This window comes from Diadema antillarum, unplaced genomic scaffold (genome assembly GCF_040938485.1).
Source record: "Diadema antillarum isolate AM-2024a unplaced genomic scaffold, OU_Dant_1.0 seq00000460_RagTag, whole genome shotgun sequence".
NCBI lineage: Eukaryota > Metazoa > Echinodermata > Echinoidea > Diadematoida > Diadematidae > Diadema > Diadema antillarum.
The window spans coordinates 1,236,371-1,256,909 of record NW_027271431.1 but is presented as its reverse complement, the minus strand read 5'-3'; the positions used below and the strand labels follow the sequence as shown (position 1 = coordinate 1,256,909).

The 20,539-nt window shown below is 37.9% G+C and overlaps 1 protein-coding gene across 1 annotated transcript; it reads left to right on the top strand.

The window, feature by feature from the left end:
* Positions 1-1,844: 1,844 nt before the first annotated feature.
* LOC139733025 (diphthamide biosynthesis protein 3-like) lies at positions 1,845-4,609 on the top strand. Its single transcript, XM_071643868.1, has 3 exons — positions 1,845-1,971; positions 4,094-4,168; positions 4,525-4,609. Exons 1-3 carry the CDS (start codon positions 1,864-1,866, stop codon positions 4,585-4,587), a joined length of 246 nt encoding a protein of 81 aa, XP_071499969.1. The 5' UTR covers positions 1,845-1,863; the 3' UTR covers positions 4,588-4,609.
* Positions 4,610-20,539: the final 15,930 nt, after the last annotated feature.

Here is a 20,539-nt window from a genome sequence, read left to right as displayed (position 1 = left end):
CTGGTGAGAGTTACAGGAGCGGATCCAGGAATTCTGTAAAGGGGGGGGGGGGAGCGTAACTATTTTTTTGTGCCACTTCCGCGTTTCATTTCATTTTTTCTTTTTATTTCTTTTGTTTTTAACGATAAATAAAGGGGGGCGTGCGCCTCTTGCGCCCCCCTCTGGATCCGCCACTGGAGTTACCATGATATACTTAATCATGGCGATAAATCATGATTGCGTAATCACGATTGAGATCAACATCGGAATATTGTATTAGAAGGCATGCAAGCCATAATTATCATGGTATACGATCAAGTCCCTCCATTGCAAAAGTGACTAAGCCATAGTTTCCATATTGGTGATGAACATAAAGGTACTCTGACGATTTATCTCTAAAACTATAACATCTACACCACAAATTTTGATAGTAACACTTGGCAGGAATCATTTCTTTTGAAATGCAAGTCAGGGGCGGATCCAGGAATTCTTTAAAGGTGGGAGGGGGGGGGGGGGCATGACTAATATTTCTGGTGCCACTTCCGGGTTTCATTTCATTTTTTTCTTTTTATTTTCTTTGTTTTTTACGAAAATTAAAGGGGGCGTGCGCCGGTTGCGCCCCCCTCTGGATCCGCCACTGCAAGTGGTCAAGTCTGTAACTAAACCATGTATCTCGTTTGTCATATTATATATTGCACTATGTTTTTTTTTTGGCATAGGGTATTGATACAGTGAATGTAAGCGGATAAAACTGTCACTTATAATGATTTTTTTCCTCTCACGAGCTGTCTCATAGGTGGAGATGAGGTTGAGGTCACTTGTTATCTGCATACTATGCAAATACATGTATATATATATTTTTATAGGCCTATAAAGTGTGTCAGTTTGGGACGGGCTGGGAAAATTCTGGTTTATGCCTCCTGCAGTGGGAGAGAAATGGATGGCGATTCTCATTTAATGCAGTTGTGATTCCGAAGTGAAGAATTTTGTTTTGCTTCCTCACTCTATATAGCTTCTGATGGCAAAGTCAAGTCACACGGCTAAAACCGTGTTCAATTTAACATTGCAAGTGTTTACCATCTGTGACAAACAAATTACACGTTGATGTTGAATATCACACAGCTCTTGTAATATCCAATTATTTTTTGACACTTAACGACCCTCTATTTCCTCATAATATTTTATCTGAAAACTAGGATAAAAGGGTCAGAAGCCAATTGAGTATTCTTTGTTTATTTTACTTTTGAAAACCACGAGTTCAAAGAAAACCAGACTTATTTCTCCTCTGCTCTTCTTTTTGACGGTAACTTGAACCTGCAATATTATAAGGACATCACGTTGGTGTATCCAAGCCAATTAATTAACGGCAAATATGATTATCCTATCGTGATGGGCATAAACGAATTCAACTTTTTTTTTTCTATTGAAATCGCTTTTATAGGGCCTATGCAGTACAACAACCGTAACCCGCACCCGATGGATATTATTTTGTTTTTATGTAGAGCTTGGATTCCAGAAAATTTTAAGTTTGTGAAAGCAGGCTGCTTATAAGGTATACGCAATAATTGAAGATATAAATCGAAATGAACAATTAATCAACGTGTTGAAGCAATCCAAAGGAATTATAAAATGTGGTCCACATGCAGAAATATCAGCAGAACATATCAGTGAACTTTATAAAGTCGGACAATCCTTTCAAAAGGAATCTTTGTAGTTCCGTATGTTATGTGCGCGCTTTAGAACTACGCTCTTTGGATCCAATCAATCCTCATTTAGCAGCACACGCGGAGAACCGTGGGTGAACGTGCTGCTAGCAACCGTGGCCTGATCTGAACCCGGAAAGTTGGACTTGTGTGATTACTAGAGTCTTCAAGAACCGTTGAAATGACGGTTTTTCACGACGAAGTGGAGATTGAAGATTTTGAATACGATGAAGAGACAGAAACGTACCACTATCCATGCCCATGTGGTGATAGATTCGAGATAAGTAAGGTGAGCGTAGCCCGTAGTCCCACGAACTGAAAAGAATGTGTGTTGAAATATCTGTGGTAGCGTGGTGATTTTTTCCCTGTAGTTTTCACCTATGCATCAGTTTCATTCAGTGGAAATATCACAAGTTGATTTAGAGAACGCACTCGACAGCATATAAACGGCAAAATCGTGAAATAGGCCCCACCGCAGTGCGCGTGCACCCGTGCGATGCTATGCTGTGGAAATCGGCCCCACCTCCGTATGCATCTCGCGTAAACCCCGTTTGGTGGGGCCGTACTCACGAGTATTATACTGTGGAAGAAAGCCCCACCGCCGTGCTTATCTACCGATGAACGCCACACGGTGGGGCTGAATTCACGAGTATAAACAGGCGAGCCGCCGTAGTATTTGTACGGATACGCAGTGGTGGGGCCTATTTCACGAGTATGCCATATAAACTATGACTATGCTATGGTAATTACAATACAAAAGTCAAGGCTGTGAGCTGTGAGTAGACCGGGTGTGGAAGAATGGATATAAAGTTGCGTAATCTATTTATGAAATGTCGTAACGTTCATATGGGACAGCATGCAGCATTCATGTGACAATGTGGAGAGTTTAGTGATTGAATGAGGCACATGGTAATCACCTCTAATGATTTCCTTGGAATCAAATTAGATCCATGAAATGTATAATTTTAAAAGTTTAATACTGTAACACTCAATTTCAAATATGATTTTAGACTAAAGAATTAGATCTACTGTCTGTAGATACTTTGTCTTTGTGTAAATTTTATTCAATTTCCCACACAGCAACTACATGAGTACATGATACATTTCTAGCCAACCCAAGTCTGCTGTTTTGTAGACTAACCAATGCTAATGATACAGATCTCTGCACCCAGCAGATATTTGTGTTTGACTTTGTTTGCTTGCTGTTGCTATTCCTGCACATATTTTATTGTTTACATATGATTTTCAATGACCCTTTCAACAGCAATGACAAAAAAATGAAATCATTTAGATAAAAGCAATGTACATATGTTGAACAAGTACATTAACATGCATTTTATGAAATAATTGAAAAACTTATCAATCGTAACAAGGATAACAATAGAAACTTTATTAACACTCAAACATTTCCTGTGAGCCTACAGCTATACAGATTGTACCTACGCTGTGATTGATGACAGACATCATATTCTCTGTGTAGAATTCAAGTGGATAAGTGGAGTACTCAAGTGGAGTACACATATTAAAAAAAATCTGTTCCCTGCATACAGGTACCATGTGTGGATGTCATTCCTTTTCTACTGATTCTATGGAACCCTTTACCATCCCCTCATACTACACGTTATAGCCCCCAATGCCACATTCCTTTTTTTTTTTAAACAGATTATTAAAAACGCATCAATTACAATGTAACCCATCACTCAATCAGTGAACACACACGCAAAGACAATTGTAGACACACACAGACAATCATGTACTCATAAAGAGACAATCATATTAACACACACACACACACTCAGGTCACACACACATGCGCGCACACACACACGCATACACACACATACCGGGGAGGTGGAAAGAGAACACCTCCCTGCACATACACAGCCCAGACTTTAATTGTTTAGGACAGCACATTAAATATTAACTGCATTCATCTATTTATTGGTCATTAAAGGGATGGTATAGTATTGGTGGAGATGAGAATTTGGCTTTTAACTTTTTGCGAGATACCAAGAAAACACTTATGAAATAGTACAGAGCATACCATTCTAAAAGGAATTCAAAGTTTACTTGATGAAAATCGGGTTTGGAATGACTGAAACATCCAAAAACAAAGTAAAACAAAGCGATTGTAAAAAAGTGTGGGTCCCACACTTTATGAGAATCGCTCTGTTTTGGATATCTCGGCCATTTCAAAACCAATTTTTATCAAATAAACGTTGAATTCCTCATGAAATTACATGCTCTTTCATATTTCATAAGAGGTTTCTCATTATCTCACCTAAAAATGTTAGAAACCTGAAATTAGGTCTCAAACAAAACTGTACGATCCCTTTAATATTGCAGCAGATTTATTTTGTACTTTCAACCTGCATTATTTGTTCACTTTTATTCATCATTTCTTAAATCAGGAAGCTCTTGGCAGCGGGGAAGATGTGGCAACATGCCCAAGTTGCTCGCTCATCATAAGGGTCATTTATGACGTGGTAAGAATTTGTATATGCTTGATGTCCTGTAGTCGAGCTTGATATTGAAGACAAGTATGGTGTTTATTATAGTTGATTCAGTGTACTGCGCTACCTATTGAAGGATCTAAGCAAATATGCTAATATACTGTAAACGTCAATATTTTTGACCAATTGTTTTTTTCTTTTGTGCTGAGTGGCTCATAAACATATTCATGGGTTGCTGAATTCATTCTTTCCAATTGCTAAGGTACTCATATGTTTTCGTCGAGTTTATAGAAAAGACAGGAATTTTGATTCAAAATTTCCGTGCATGAAATTCAAACCATCAAAATGCATGTATTTGTCCAAGCATGTTTGGCCTGGTCATGTTACAGGAGGACTTCATGGAGGGCGAGGAAGTCGCGGCGCCATCGCAGAAAGATCTGGCAACAGTCTGACGACAATAACGTGCCACACTGGGTCAAGCACTTCTCTGCTGGGTCTGTGACGACGATGACCTCCAAGACCTGGAGAAAGCTCACTGCGACTAGTTGGTCAGCATCATGAGTCATGGGTGCTTTCAGCAACTTGGTCGCAGCAACCTGGTCATTGCTGGTGATGGTCTGAGCCTGTGGTCAACATTGCACCCAGTGCAAAGCTAGTCTTCGGTCAGTCTTCGTATTGGGCAGGTTTTATGCTGTGACCAAGATTCCATGTCCAGCTCATGCAATGTCTTCGTTTTCATACTGATGCTGTCACTTTGCACATAGTGTTGAGTGAACAGCAATTACTGATGAGAAATGACAAACAGAATCTCTTTTTGAGCAAGTTTTTAATGACACTTTTAAAGATGTACAGTCAACCTTGCCTAAGTTGAATCTATTTGGACTGAAGAAATACAATGTAGCTTCGACTTAGATGAATTCAACTATTGAGTGATTAAATTCAATAAAATATAAAGAGAAGAGGACTTGGAAAGACCTCTTGGAAAGGCAATTATTCGACTTATGCGAGGTCAACTTAAGCAAGGTTGACAAAAATGACTGTATTTTTTTTAATGAAATGGAGGCATTTGTATGGTTTTGTAGAGTTCATCTTCTGAAACATACAGAAGTCAGGGGTTGCGGAGGTGTATGGTAAAACCTTACAAGAACACATTTTGTTGACTGCCAAATGTGCTGACTTTTTAGGTTGAAGCTGTATGATTAGTCCCTCGATAATGGCTGTTGCGAGGAGGTGCTTTAAAAAAAAAAAAAACATTGAAAAGGAAGAGATCATAATGTTGTAGCATGACCATAATGTCAGTCTGTTACTGTGACCTTCTGAGAAAAGTGAAATGACTGTTTGACTTCTTCATGATTTGCTTTTTCCTGTGATGTCCATCTTCTGTTACTTTGAGCAAGATAATGTGGGAAGTGGGAATTTCCAACCTTCTTGACGTAGTCTTTTGTCTAAGAAGTGCTGGCAGAGAATGAGAAAAGCTGAAGTGAGACAGAACCTTGGATTATTTGAGGTCATATATTTCATTTGAGTTCACTTTTCCCAATTTCCACGTGATTTTTATCTCTCTGAAAGTGACTTACAGATTTCATTTGTGCAATAGCATTCAGACAATTCGCACTATGTGAAGAAATTCGCAATTCATATTTCTTATCAGTGTGTACATTTATCAAATAATAGCAGCAGGTACTGTAAAGCAAGACATATTTGTGGCATGAAATTTTCTTGAATGGGAGCCAGTGGCGTTTTTCGTAGCAGGAAATTTTTGTGAGTTGCCACTGGCATTCATGATCAGTGCATTTCAAGTGTAGACAAGAACTTTCCTGTGCTTTTCAATTTCTGGAATCTTAGCTCACGTGAAATTTGCCAAATTGAAATGCATGCGAAAATTTCTGGTTTTACTGTACATGTACACGGATGTTGGCTGCCAGCTGTCCATGCCTCAAAATTCTGCTTGTAATTTTTAGTCTTTCTATGATGCATCCAGTGCACTCCCGTTATAACGAACACGGTTATAATAAGATTCCAGTTACAACGAAGTAAAAATTCAGGCTGCAGCATTATCCAGTCTATGTATTTCTATCGTTTATTTGTTTGGTTATAATGAAATTTCGATATAACGAAAGAAAACTGCCGGTCCCAAGGACTTCGTTATAACGGGAGTCCACTGTACATGTGTAAGTAGAAGGACAATGTACCTGAAAATGCAACTGCTGTTGGAATCTGATGGCACTAAAGCAAAAGATGAAGTGAAAATGTGTCCATACATGCGATTATGTCAATGAAAAAGGTTTTGAAAATCTGGATTGCCAGTAGTAAGTTTTCTATTATACACATGTACCTGTGTTGCTCTGTAGACTTCAGCACAAAATGGCTTTCATTTTATTTCAGAGTGAAATACATTGTACTGCTTATAGCACACTGTGTCATGTTGAGAAATGTACCCAGCATATCCTCCATAGTGTTAACTGAGAGCCCTGCAATCAACTCTTTTCCAGTGTTTCCAAGTACTGAATTACATACATGTACATGGGTAAAGAAAGGCATGTCCAAGATTGGTTAGCATCAGGTAGAGTTTGAACTTGGGACACTCTGTTTGAAAGTCCAGAGCTTTATCCACTCTAGCAGTGTCTTACAATTTTGTCTTCCTCCCTGAGACATACGAAGTGCTGAAAGATGACACCATTCTGCAAGACAAGAGAAAGATAATTCCAGTACTTTTCTTTTCAATGCCCTGATTGTATTTCAGTCTTATGTGAGAATTTTGTACACAACAAGGGCCCAGCCAAAATTGACATTGGCAACTTGGCGGTAAACCCATAGCTACACAAACTTTGGACAGTCATACCATGGTCACTTTAATTGAAAATGTGTGTAATGTCATGCAAAACCTTCACGGATTATGCAGCTTTTGTCATGCATACACACAACAACAACAACAACAACAACAACAACAACAACAACAACAACAACAACAACAACAACAACAACAACAACAACAACAACAACAACAACAACAACAACAATGAGAAGAACAACAATAATGATGCCTTCTTTATCCAGGGTAGCCTCTTCAGTGTACATGTATGATAGTAAATTGAAAATCCCTTTCTATGTGGGACATCCTCAAGATTGACTGTGACTGTGTACTGTAAAAGTGGAAATTTTTGCGGTGTTGAAATTTTTGTGGTGTTGAAATTTTTGTGCATTTTGTGCGACGAGAAACTAGCGCGAAAATAGAAGCACACAAAAATTTTTGCTTACCTTATGTTCCTGTAGTTGATGTCTTGATTACTTGGAATTAAGGATATGCGAAACTCGTCTTACCCTGCTGAGCGTGAAAAGTTAGTCACGCTAAAATATCTACTTTTATAGTAATGGCTTAGTTTGTGACATGAAATGAAAACTGCGCTGGTGTAACTCCATCCTCTTGTTCCAGTGTTATGGGTTTTTTGGGTTTTTTTTTGGTTTGTTTATTGTTTTTTCCCCCGTGGTTAGAAAATAGAAAAAATGATAAATGATAATTACATGATCCCTGTTCATGCGATACGGTGTACAACATTTTCTTGAGGGTACTCTTTTTTTTCTTTTAAAGCACAAAACAGTGTAAGTTATACATTATTGTACAGTATTTAGATTTGGACAGATGTAGTATATATCAGGCATTTTTATTGTATTATAAAACACAGCTGTATTTATGAATATTAAAGTCATTATTGATATGCTGTTTTTCAAGAAAGTGTACATTGTTGTCTTTTGAATGCTTGAAGTGTTTGGTATAGATTATCACGACCCTTTAGAATGGCTGCAGCAGAAAAGCAAAATTGTGCAGAAGAAAGAAGTCGAGCTGTGTTCTAATTACATGTGGATACAGTACGGTCGTGTGGCAATAAAATGTCAATACATGTATACAATAATTGTAAATGCATGCATTATCCATTATCCATGCACACACACACACACACACACACACACACACACGCACACAAGTATGTACAAATGTATCTATTATACCCTTGTCACTAACTGAGGCGAATTAATTACTGCTTGAACTTATAACTTGAACTTACCAGTTTAATCATGGGCTGCAAGTCTGCAATGCCGCCCTCTTGTGTTTTCGGAAAGAGCATGTTTAGGTGGAAACGCAACTCCGTGATTGTCATGATTGTAGTGTGGAGGCGGGAGCTTATCACCCTGATTTTAGTAAAAAGAGTGAAATCAAGCAGTTTGAACCACATAGATTGCGTGAAAATTGGAGATGAATTAAAGTGATTAAATTCAAAGCTTAACCTGTTGTCACATAGCTCTATTGGTCAGAACCACAAGAGTAGATGATCCAACAATACATGTATCATCGCCTTCAAAGTTTCACACTGACCTGCGCGCAAGTTTTCCTAAATAACCATCGCATCAGTTGAGTATCACAAAATAATGTCTTTTTAGTTGCTGCCGATATCGGTTTCTGATAAAGAGTATACACAGTGAACCATTAGCATTATAATATAACGTTCGCACCTAACAGTATCTTGATTTATAAAGACTCTTCTGTCTTTCTGTCCTTAACTATGCTCTTTGGTTCATCTTAAGTCAATTCGAAACAAGGAGGAGTATTTCACTTTGATTTCGATCGCGGTTTGAATATTGCTATTGGTGATCAGCAGGACAGGAGTTAATTGCATGCGGTTTGATGGACTTGGTTAGGAGTAAAAAAAAAAAAATAAGGCTGAACAAACTCGCAGGTTTACGAATTGATGAGATACGGTAGTGGTTACTGTTTTGCTGTGCGTGATTTAACTCGATAGTGCTCGAGTCAGATGTAGCAATATTTCTCGCACACAAATTCATCAAAGTCCTATTTGTTTTTTGTTTTTTCTTTCTGAAGCGAGGGAAATTTAATACTCCAAAAGAGAAGACAATTTTGCTGTTAAGCTCATAGCGAAAGATCAATAAACGTTTTATCAAACTGACAGATAAACGAAATTAAAGAATTCATGCAGGTCTCAAAATAGCATGTCCTTGGATTGACGTAATGTGAGTGATGTGTTTTGATGGAACGAGGAATCGAACTGCCGGAACTGTGGGCTGTTGATGAAAATAAAAGCCTAGCCATTGTTCTTCTGTGGGCGATGTAACTGACTGTATCTCACAAGGGTAGGAGATGTATGGCTTACTGTTGCTTAAAGAAGAAGTGTCGAAAAAGATTGAGATATCTGACAGATGAACGACTAAACGGTGGCAGATCAAAAAAGGGCATACAATAGATATCATGTAAATGTCGTGTTTTCTTGAAATTCACTTTAACAAGCCAAAAGTATTAATGAGAAATAACAAGTGTAATACATGTATAAAATTATCTTTAAATTTGAAAACGCATCAGAAATACAATCTTCTTGTGAGATAGTTTTCCTCACGGCGCGGTGAAAATCACCAACGTAAATATCTAAAAGAAGATATAGTGAAAATACAGATAATATACAGGGTGGCCCAAAAAGAACGGAACGCCTAAGATTTTTAATTTTGGCAATATTGTTCCTAATATGTCATTATTTTGTATACTATTGGAAAGGTCATTCTTTTTCCAAAAGAATGAAACCAAGTTCTTTAATTTTGGTTAATGCATCATGGTTTTAGGACCATTTTTGTCAACCCTTGCAATTTTCAAAATGTGATCATTTTGCACTCTCAGAGATACCGAAATCAGCCAGAATTCGGCTTGCCATAGAACCAGTAACGTTCACAATGTGTGGAATGTGACTGTCATTGTCCGTTACCATTGTGAATAAGACGACCTGACGACAATAACACTATCCGCCCCACATTCTGCACATTGTGAACGCATTATACTGATTCTACGGTAAGCCGAATTCTCACTGGTTTCTGTATCTCTGAGAGTGCAAAATGATTAAATTTTGAAAATTGCAAGGGTTGACAAGAATGTGCCTAAAATCGTAACGCATTAACTGAAATTAAAGAGCTTGGTGTCATTCTATTGGCAAAAGAATGACCTTTCTAATAGTATGCAACATGATGACATACTTGCAACAATATTGCTGAAATTAAAGATCTTAGGCGTTCCGTTCTTTTTGGGCCACCCTGTATAAAGATCTACATAAGGTGTAAAGATATAAATACTGAGTCAATGGAAAAATGTACTTTTTCCACTCTTTATATTATATATCACCCATACTAATTTCTAAAAAGAAACAAACAAACACACACACACACACACACACACACACACACATATATATATATATATATATATATATATATATATATACACACACACACACTATTACTCTGATGTACGAATCAAAGAACGATCATTTTCTATTGATAGCAGATTTGAATCAGTAAGGCCTACTCTCATAATTCGCCGTGGTTACACTCAGAGCACAACGACGGCTAGCTACCAAAAAGAGAAAGAAAACAACAACTAGACTTGACCTTTCGTGACACGACGGTGACGAAAGGCACAGATCCTGACGTCATCAACACGTTCTTGGACCAGGGTGGCCTTTGACCTTTCCTCCTGTCATCAACGCCAAATACAGTCAAGAAAGTTTTTGGTGTTTTTGTTGTTTTGTTGTTGTTGTTGTTGTTGTTGTTGTTGCTGTTGTTTATAGAAAAGTTCATAAACGCGTCGTGCCTGTCCGTCATCATGTCATAGATCGACAATATTTTGTGAGTCCCGGGTTTGTAATATCAATTTATTGTGAAGTAAAAAGGAAAACATATTGATTTGTTTCACAAAATCAAAGAAAACTCACTTATACTATAAGGGAGTTCGGTGTGTTGAGTGAAAACTACAGACCTTCGAAATAATTATCTCCGAATTCAATAACATCTCCACTGCTGTTGCTCATTTTACTGTCTAAGCTACAACACTCACATACATAGAATTCATAGGTAATATATGAAGGGTTTGTTTGCAAAAACCGATAAGTTCATTTTTGAAGATTTTGAAGTACGATCTCTGTCATAAAGTACAAAATAATACCTTTTAAATGATATATTGGTCACTACATATAAAGGTATATTTTTAAAGTTATGGTCAAAAGAAGCAAAATTTTTCTTATTATTCTCTTTATTTTTCTTGACCTTTAATCGCAAATATCTCCATTTGGCAAATATGGACTTATCGGTTTTTACAAACAAACTCTTCATATATTTTCTTGAGTACCATTAGAAGATATTATCTCCAATCCTTTAAACAGTATTAATCTCTTTTCTCCCTCCTCTTTATTTCAGGTATCCCCTTCTTTGTCCTTCGTATTCGTCTTGTTATATAGTCCTATGTTTAACGTAATGCATTCTATTCACTGCACATGTTAAATTATGGGTTGGAGTGACTTTTTTGTCGTTCCTCCATCAGTTCCAATGAGAACTTCGAGTTTTCTTATTATCGTGTTATCCGAGGCCGCCATCCCAGCCAAGCAAACTGCTTATTGATGACGGTTTTCTCCACGTGTACCTTGAAATATATAATTGTTCACACGTATGTCATTTCCTTTTGTGTACCTGAATTATCATGTTACGAGTAAGATTAGAAGTCCCCGATTTTGTCATTTCCATTGTGTATATTTGTGTGTATTTCTATATATTTGTAGAAGTGAACAAATAAAATCAAACTGAACTGAACTGAACTGAATAATCAGTTGATTAATGCAAAGTAATTATTGGGTGCTACACTTGTTTTTCACTATCGGTGAAGTAATCAGATTAAACAAAATGTCTCATTATGAACTTTGTTGCTTGACACCGTTTTTTTTTCTTTTTGCAGATATTCCCGATTTTTTTATACTGGACGTTGAGTAGGAAAAAAAATACTACCATAAGAAAAGGAGGAGAAAATAATGATGAAATAAATGATGGTGTAAACGAACTTGCCTCATTTATTTTTCCAAGCTGCAGCAGAAATTACATATGAGACACAAGTTTTAACTCGATTGCTCTTAAGTCACATGACCAGGTAGCAATTTTTAATTGCCCCCGAGATATCGTGATTAATTTGATGAAAGCAAAGGCTTCCACAACTTTTGTATTTTTTATCAGGGATCACTGGTATTGTTTTCGGGTCATTTGAACCTGGTGTGGTGAATATCTGCTGACGTGCTAATCTGAATTCAAGAAGACCTTTGAGTCAGTATATATAGGTATTGTGAATTTCGGGGGAAAAAAATCCAGCCTTTTTCTACAGTGATCATTATCCTATGATTTCATATTGGTGCCCAATAAAGCGACCATATTATACCATCACAGAATTCTGAGACGGTCGAGGAAATCATCTCTAGATTGTAAACATAAAATTGTGAATGATAGGACTTAGGTTACAGGGTCGTCTTCTCTATCATTATCATCTTTATTTGAGAGCAAGGAGTACTGTAAAACATGATATATTCGCGGCACGAATTTTTCGCGAATTGGAGCCGACGGCCTTTTTCGTGGCAAGAAATTTTCGCGAATTGCCTCTTGCGTTCAATGCATATAGTGTAGATAAGAAATTTCGCGTGCATTTTAATTTCGTGTATCTTGGCGCTCGCGAAATTCGCGAAATTAAAATGCACGCGAACATTTCTCGTTTTACAGTAGGCATATAATTTATATATTTGTTTGATGATATAGGATGATATACATATATATGTTTATCTATATATATATACAGATATAAAAAAAAATATATATATAATATGTATATATATATATATATATATATACATACATATATATATATATATATATATATATATATATATATATATATATACACATGTATACACATAGTTGCTGCCGAAGCTGTTAAGGATCTTTAAGGAGAAAACTCAATATATCTCAGCCATGCTTTAATGTTTGGGTCAAGCATGATTATGGGCAATCCTTATTCAACTGACTTGCCGACTGGAAATAAAGCTTCCCGCTTAAGTTTAAATGTTGAACCCAACAAGCTGACACGTAAAGAAAAGACGTTTAGCACAATGATGCCTTCATAAAAATAGAATCCACTTAAACTGGCGGATGGTTTTAATGTCGCTCACCAGACAGGAATTGGACAACCTGATGGATGACTAGTGAAATCGAACACTGTGTATACCCTCTATTTTTAAATCAACTTTCTCCCCGCGAATACATGAGTACGTTGTATGGTAAGTCATTTTCGAATGGGCCGAGCTTCGCGCAGGACGAACAAATCAATCAATCTAACCACAATACCGGGCGTACCAACGTAATTGCCAAGCCGTGTGGATATCATGTTTTTTTTCCTTCTTGCAAACCTTGAACTTCTAGAGGTTGTCGATCTTAGTGCATGGGGATCGATTATCAACGGAAGAGAGTAAAGTGATCATCGATGACTTCCCACGCGTGCCGTCTCCTCCAATATGTTGAGTAATAAATGGCGGTACACGAAGGACTATATGGCCTTACATTCAAGTCCATTTTCTATATGTATGGATATATATGATGTGTGTGTGTGTGCGTGTGTGTGTGTTATGTATATGTATAATGATGTGTATGTATACGTATATGTAAATGTATATGTGTATGTTTACGTACATGTATATGTATATGAATATCCATATGTATATGCATATGTTATGTATACGTATATGCATATCATACAATTCAAGAAACGGCTCTACAATATTCAAATGTGGGGGACCAAATGAAGGACAAAGGTCAATTTAAAAAACGTTAATGCATGATAACAGAAAGAGAGACAAGAAGGAAATCAACAGAGGCAGAAGATGACAGAGGTCCAGAAGTACGTATAACTTTTGTTAGTGGTTCAGTTAAACCCCATATCATTGATAGGCCTATATTGTTTTGATTTGAATGATCATTTTAGTTTATGGTAAGGGGTGGGGGGTGGGGGCTGTTTCTCCTTGTCAATGCAGAGATGAATTCTTGTGAAAATGATATCGAGGTGAGATTAGTATAACTACGTGCATTTGATGTATATATATATATATATATATATATATATATATATATATATATACATAACATGCATAATATACACATACACATGTGCATATACATATACATATACATATACATTTATTACAGGGATAAAATATGTTTTTACTGACAATGCTTTGAATGAATAGAGTAGTTTATTCAATCATGAAAACAACAGCACTGACGGGCTGGAACAACGGGAGTGTCATTGCGTAATGCTCTTTTGTCACGAAATACGATTAAAAAGACATTGCGATTAGGGTAACGTTTTGCCGAAAACTCCAAAATTGTCGAACGACAAATTGGGTGATATGAAATAGATAGAACAGAAATCAAAGAATAATGCAATACCTTTATCACATTCACAGGCAGATATTGTAATGTGAAATGCCGATATCTCTTAATAACATTAAGTTAAAACTCCATAGGAAATTTTTGGGAGGTCTACTCATCCAAGAACATAATGCAGATTAGTTGATGTGGGGCCAGATGAAGGGGCTTATTTATGGTAATTCTGTGACAATCTATTATTGATACGCAAACTCCCCCTTTAAAAAAAAAAATAGACGTTTTAATTAATTGTACATGTACTATAAGAGCAAAGTGTCACTAGCAGAAAACGTCCAAATACTTTTACATTTTATTTTCGAAAATTTAGATATCAATTTGCATGCTTGCAGCAAATCATGTCAATTTCTAATAACAATTTAGATTTTACAGATTTTTTGTAAATACACTTGTCTTCAGCAAATGATACACAGTCCAGCATATTTTAACATTTTGGCAAGTTATTGATATAAACTAAAACAAGGAGAAGTCCAAGAATGGACCCTTAGGGCACTTTGCAGCTAATGAATTGTAATTAGATTGAGCACCGTCAGTAACAAGCAGTGCATTGTTTTCGAGTCAGTAACAAGCAGTGCATTGTTTTTGAGTGTTTACATAACTTTCGAATAATTTTAGAGGGACTATCCTCATGCCATAATGTGATTTGTAGAGTAAAATTAAATTCTATATTCTTATCTTTTTTTTTACTGAATGAGTTATTTTAACATTGAATCAATTTTTACATAGAATCAATCCAAATATTGTCCTAGATGTGGCGTGCCTGCGTCTAAATTTATATCGATTTGTGAACTATCAGTGAATCTAAAAAGTCAACAACTCTGTTATAAAAACATCATTCAAAATATTCAAATATTCAAAAACATTGATCATACAGAGCTCGGACAATAATCAAATTATTCAGTTTCTTTCCATCACTCTAATCATATGATTTATTGGAGCTACACGATATATTTTCATCTGTTTATAGGTTGTACAGAAGTCCGCATGCTTTTTTGACATGAAATCAAAAAGACTTGCAAGTCTCCTCGGACGTCAAAATCGTTTCCTCTTACACACACACACACATACACACGTACACACACACACATACACACACGCACACACACGCACACGCACACAGGCACGCACGCACGCACGCACACACACACTGTCACACACACACACGCATTCATATATTTTATAATGACAATAGGGATGACCACGAGCAGACAAGAGCGCACGAAAGGCGCTGATATAATTGCCTCTCGGCGCCCAAAACGCATTTCACGATGTAATACAAACAGTGAAAACAAACAATGAGGCTAAAAAGTACGTACATTTTTCTGTCATAAATTAGAAGTGTGAAGAAATGGAATATTAAACTAGACCCGAAAAACATTCAAAAGTTGGGCTGTTTCTAACGTCTAACCTCCCGAAACAGCAGCACAATCAGATTCCCGATGCGATCAGTTACCCACGACTGTTTACGCCTGCACTCAAACTTGTGAGTAACCGGCCGATAATATTATTTATTCTCCACCTATTTTCCTTCCGATTCGGTTGAGGAAATGACGTGGTATATGATCAAGCTGAAAAAAAAAATAAAAAGCAGGAAAAAGAAGTGACAGCGATATTGTGAACTTGGCAATAGGCTGTCGATTGGCAGTAAGAGCTGTAATGCAATCTCTGAATAAAGGCGCTTGATCTAGTTAGGATTCTCTTCAAACGGAAAGACAATCTCCTTGAGAGAGAAATAAAGATCTTAGAGCGAAGGGGAGGAGGCAGATAATATGCAGACAGAAAGGAGAGAGATAGAGAAATAGATGGAGAGTGGGAGATAGAGAGGGAGTTAAAGAGTGTGTGAGAGAAGGAGAGATAGAAAGATATGTATATGTATATATATATATATATAAAGAGACAGAGAGAGGAAGAGAGGGAGAGATATACAAAGAGGGATAGAGAGGGAGAGATATACAAAGAGAGAAAGAGAGAGAGAGAGAGATAGATAAAGAGGGAGAAGGAGATATTATGGAGGGAGATATATCGGGCATCGTCGGGGGAGAGACACAGACAGACTGGCAATGATGGAGGACGAAAGCAGGGGGAGAGAGAGAGAAAAGAGGGGGAGAGAGGGAGGACAAAGACATGGCGACAAGACGTCATAATACACTGTAAAAACATCGGTGTTAGATTTAACACCACGGGTGTTAAACCTAACACCGATCAAACTTCAATAAAGGACCACACCCACAGGTGTTAAAAATGCACTGTGATGGTGTTGAAAAGTGTTCACTTGACACTTCGTGGTGTTAATTTGACACTGTACCTGGTGTTATTTTGACACTGTACTATGAGCACCGAAAATTTAACACCAGCTCGGTGTTCACTATTTAACACCGGACTTTTTGCAGTGTAGAAAGAGAGGGAGGGGAGAGAGAGAGAGAGACAGGAGAGAGGGAGAGAAGAAGAGAGAAAGATGGACAGAGAAGGATAGAAGATAGACTGGTTTGCTGCTTTTGTAAATTGAATTCAAAGACTGTGAACAAATGTATTAATGGATAGGAAATATAAGATGAAATCGACGTTGTTGATGCTTCTCTGAAACAGGAGTTAATGGAACTATCATATATTCTTTCATTCTTTGTTTTGTATTATTCCGTTTGCTTTGTTTATTCATCTGTTGTTATTGATTTAGTGGAGGAAGGCATAGCTTAGCGAAGACGCGTAGTATGGGACAGAACGGCTCCGTAAAATATTCATATTTGATGTCTAATAATCATTGTTGAAGCCAACATGCAATGGAAGCGGCTTTGATACTGAACGTGTTTGGTTGGTTTATCCTGCCTTAGAGTCGCACCGTCAGCAATAAGCAACATGACGCAATATTCGACGCTGCTCTCAACAAATCAAAGTTGACAAGGCTTGTTTCAGGAGGCGTTAATACTTTTGAGTCGGAGACATGGGAGAGGAAACGACAGGTATTATGACTGGTATCTAGAGTTCCACAATCACTGCACAAACAAACAGACAAACATACAAACAAACAAAACCAAAGCAAGGCACTCGAAGGTATATTCTTCGTTATATTGGGATGGAAATTGCGGGTAATATGTTAACATAAGATGATTGGGCAGCTGGACAGAAACCGCAACTTGAGTAGTACGAAGCAAATGAATATACAAGTATACAAAACTATATACACAGCCCTGTCGCTGTACACAATTAAATGTCGCGACACTTCGCACGGCGTCTGGTCGGGTTACATATATACAATTGTAGATGTCACACATTGCGAAGGTGATCTTATTATATTGATTACCTGATGATCGTAACTCCTATAAAGACGCAAACGTCATGTCGAGTTAACGAATAAATTCATGACGAAAAAGAGAAACCGAGAGAGCGCACACACGGGAGTGAGAGTCTGGATGAATCTAGGTAAGATCTCTTCAGAATACAAGAGAAGAGATAAGAAGAAAATGTGATAAGGAATTCCAATAAAGAATGACAAACCGTTATGTGAATTTAGAGCCCGGTAGGGAAAAAAAGAAGAAATTAGCAAAGACGAAATATCAAACAGAACATGCTGCATGCCCACAGCATGCGGCAATATGTGTGTACATGCTGACAAAACAGTGCCTTTCTCTGAAAACTAGCTGCATGTTTCCAAACTTGTGTCTCAGCGCTATACTGTCTCAGTATCTCCGTCCCTGACGTATCGGGTGGGCATCAAAACGCGCTCTGCTGGTATATTTCACTGACATTACAAAATGATATCGAATAATGGCACAGTGTATAATATCCCTCTTGAACAGCTTGCCCAGGCAGGGATTGAAAGAGGAGAGTATAAGGGAGAGAGCTGCAGGAGTATTGAGCTCATGTCCCAGCATCCCCAGTGTGCGTGACAGTGTTACAAAATAACGTTTTCTGTAGGCATGACGTGATAAGTAGAAGCGATGTCCGAAACTCGTGAACAAACGTGATGAGATACACGCTTGATATTCAAGACAGTATAGATGTAGATGGCGCCGAATAGATCAAAAAGAAGGAAACCCCCTCCAAATCGCATTCCTATCACTTCCCAAGGATATCGTCCGCCAACCGCCTCGGGCACCAGCGTGGAAGAGGTGCGGAGAGTACAACGGAACGATCATTCCCTGCTTTCGAGTATACATCTATTTTTAGGAGTCGAAAATTCGGGCGGTTTTAAGAACATCTACCATTTTCTGGCAATATTGGAAGAAGTTTAAATTTTCCCGTGGAGAAGGGACTGTCTTCCTCTCATCCAAGCCAGATAAGAAAAGCAAACCTTGCCTCAGGCATATGCCTCAAAAATCTTGTAAAACATCCATTACTGCGCTCTCGTTTATTTATCCTACTTTTTCTCTCAGTCACCGTCTTTTGGCACCGACGAATAAGGATTGAGTTTCGACGGCGCGGTAACCCTAAACCAATGCTAGCACTAATCTGCTCGCTGAAGTTCGACGATGAAAAGCTATCGACTGCGGATACAGAACATGAAACATTGATCCATTTGGACAAGGGGAACAAGAAGGTATAGTATTGCCTTCGCATCCGATTTGGTCGTTCTATCTATAGGGGCTGGAGTAATTCAAAGCGTTTACGAGAAATTGAGCCATTGCTTCGTTTTATTGTAGCTATATACCAGCTTACACCAGATTACACCATGCAGGAGGCAGCATGGTAAAAGATATCTCAAAGCAGACAAAAAAAAAAATGATACTTGAACGCTTACTGCTTCATCCAAGATGGTAATTAAAAAAAACTCGACATTCTTCCAATCGAACGTTTAAATTCGGCTCGTGGAGTTCCTGGGGATCCAGCAGCGATCTTCGGATAGTCGTCGGGTTTCCTTCATGTCTCCTTCAAGTAAATTCCTCGATTAAGATTCGTATCTTCGTGGGCCTTCGTCATGTATGCTATGGATGTCATGCGCGTGGCCTTCTCTATTCTCCGTATACTTCAGCTATTGATTGGCTTTTGACCAATTTTTTCGGCCACTTTGCACGAAATTAAAAATGTGCCAATTTCCAGAGAGCGTGACGGCCACCTTGAACCGTCTCCTGTCCCAGTACTTATTGCCAAGTCCAGACCTAACGATTATTTTTGAAATGGTCTGGTGTTTAACTAGAGCGCTCTTCCACTCTTACTCCCCCAACTGTTCTATTTCAGTTCTTTTATACTATACTCGTTCGTCGACAAGTAACAACTCACAGGATTCCTTGGAAGATACATCAAGCATCCGTGGGCGTCGGAGCTACTTACGGCCAAGATCTGGTTTCGAAAGTATCTCCCGCGGCGACTTATTTTATGCAAGTGGAATACCACACTGCATAGACAAGTATGAATTGCAGCAGTGTGTATCATCATTCGGTTCGCGCGAGAGATATCGTCAGTTTGAATTGGGCTTCCCCCGATACTCAACTCGTACGTGACAACAGTGCAACCCGAAATGGCGTATAATATCCAGCCTTCGTATCCAGCTACCTTTAAATCTTATACACGATGTTGTTTCAAAAGCCTTATCATGTAGTATGTGAAATACAATGTATGTCAATTCGTCCGAAACAAAGAAAGCCCTTCCCCTTCTCCTGCACCACATGAAGCCCGATCTTTTGCTAACTAAACTGAATTTAAGTCACTTTTTTTTAATGGTTTTCAATTTCCATTAGACAATTTATCATATTTTTTTCTCAGGAACAAATAATGGGATATGCCCGGTTACCTCGCACAAACTATCATATCCCTGGTTGAAGGATATTTCCAGAATTTGTGCGTGTGTGTGTGTGTGTGTGTGTGAGTGTGTGTGTGTGTGTGTGTGTGTGTGTGTGTGTGTGTGTGTGTGTGTGTGTGTGTGTGTGTGTGTGTGTGCCTTTGTAGCTTGAACTGATCAACGTGATTGATCGTGTTACAAAAACCTGACGAAAATTCAATTTTTCTGCTCTAAAAGTGTAAAACATACTCCTCGCTCAATAAGTTCAAAGTAATGATCAGCCAGATATATTAGGATTTGGGACTGGGCGAAATGGCGTTAAAAAGTGACAAATTCATGATTTTGTGTTCAAACAATATGGCAAGTTGTAAGAGGAGGTGTCATCAACTCAT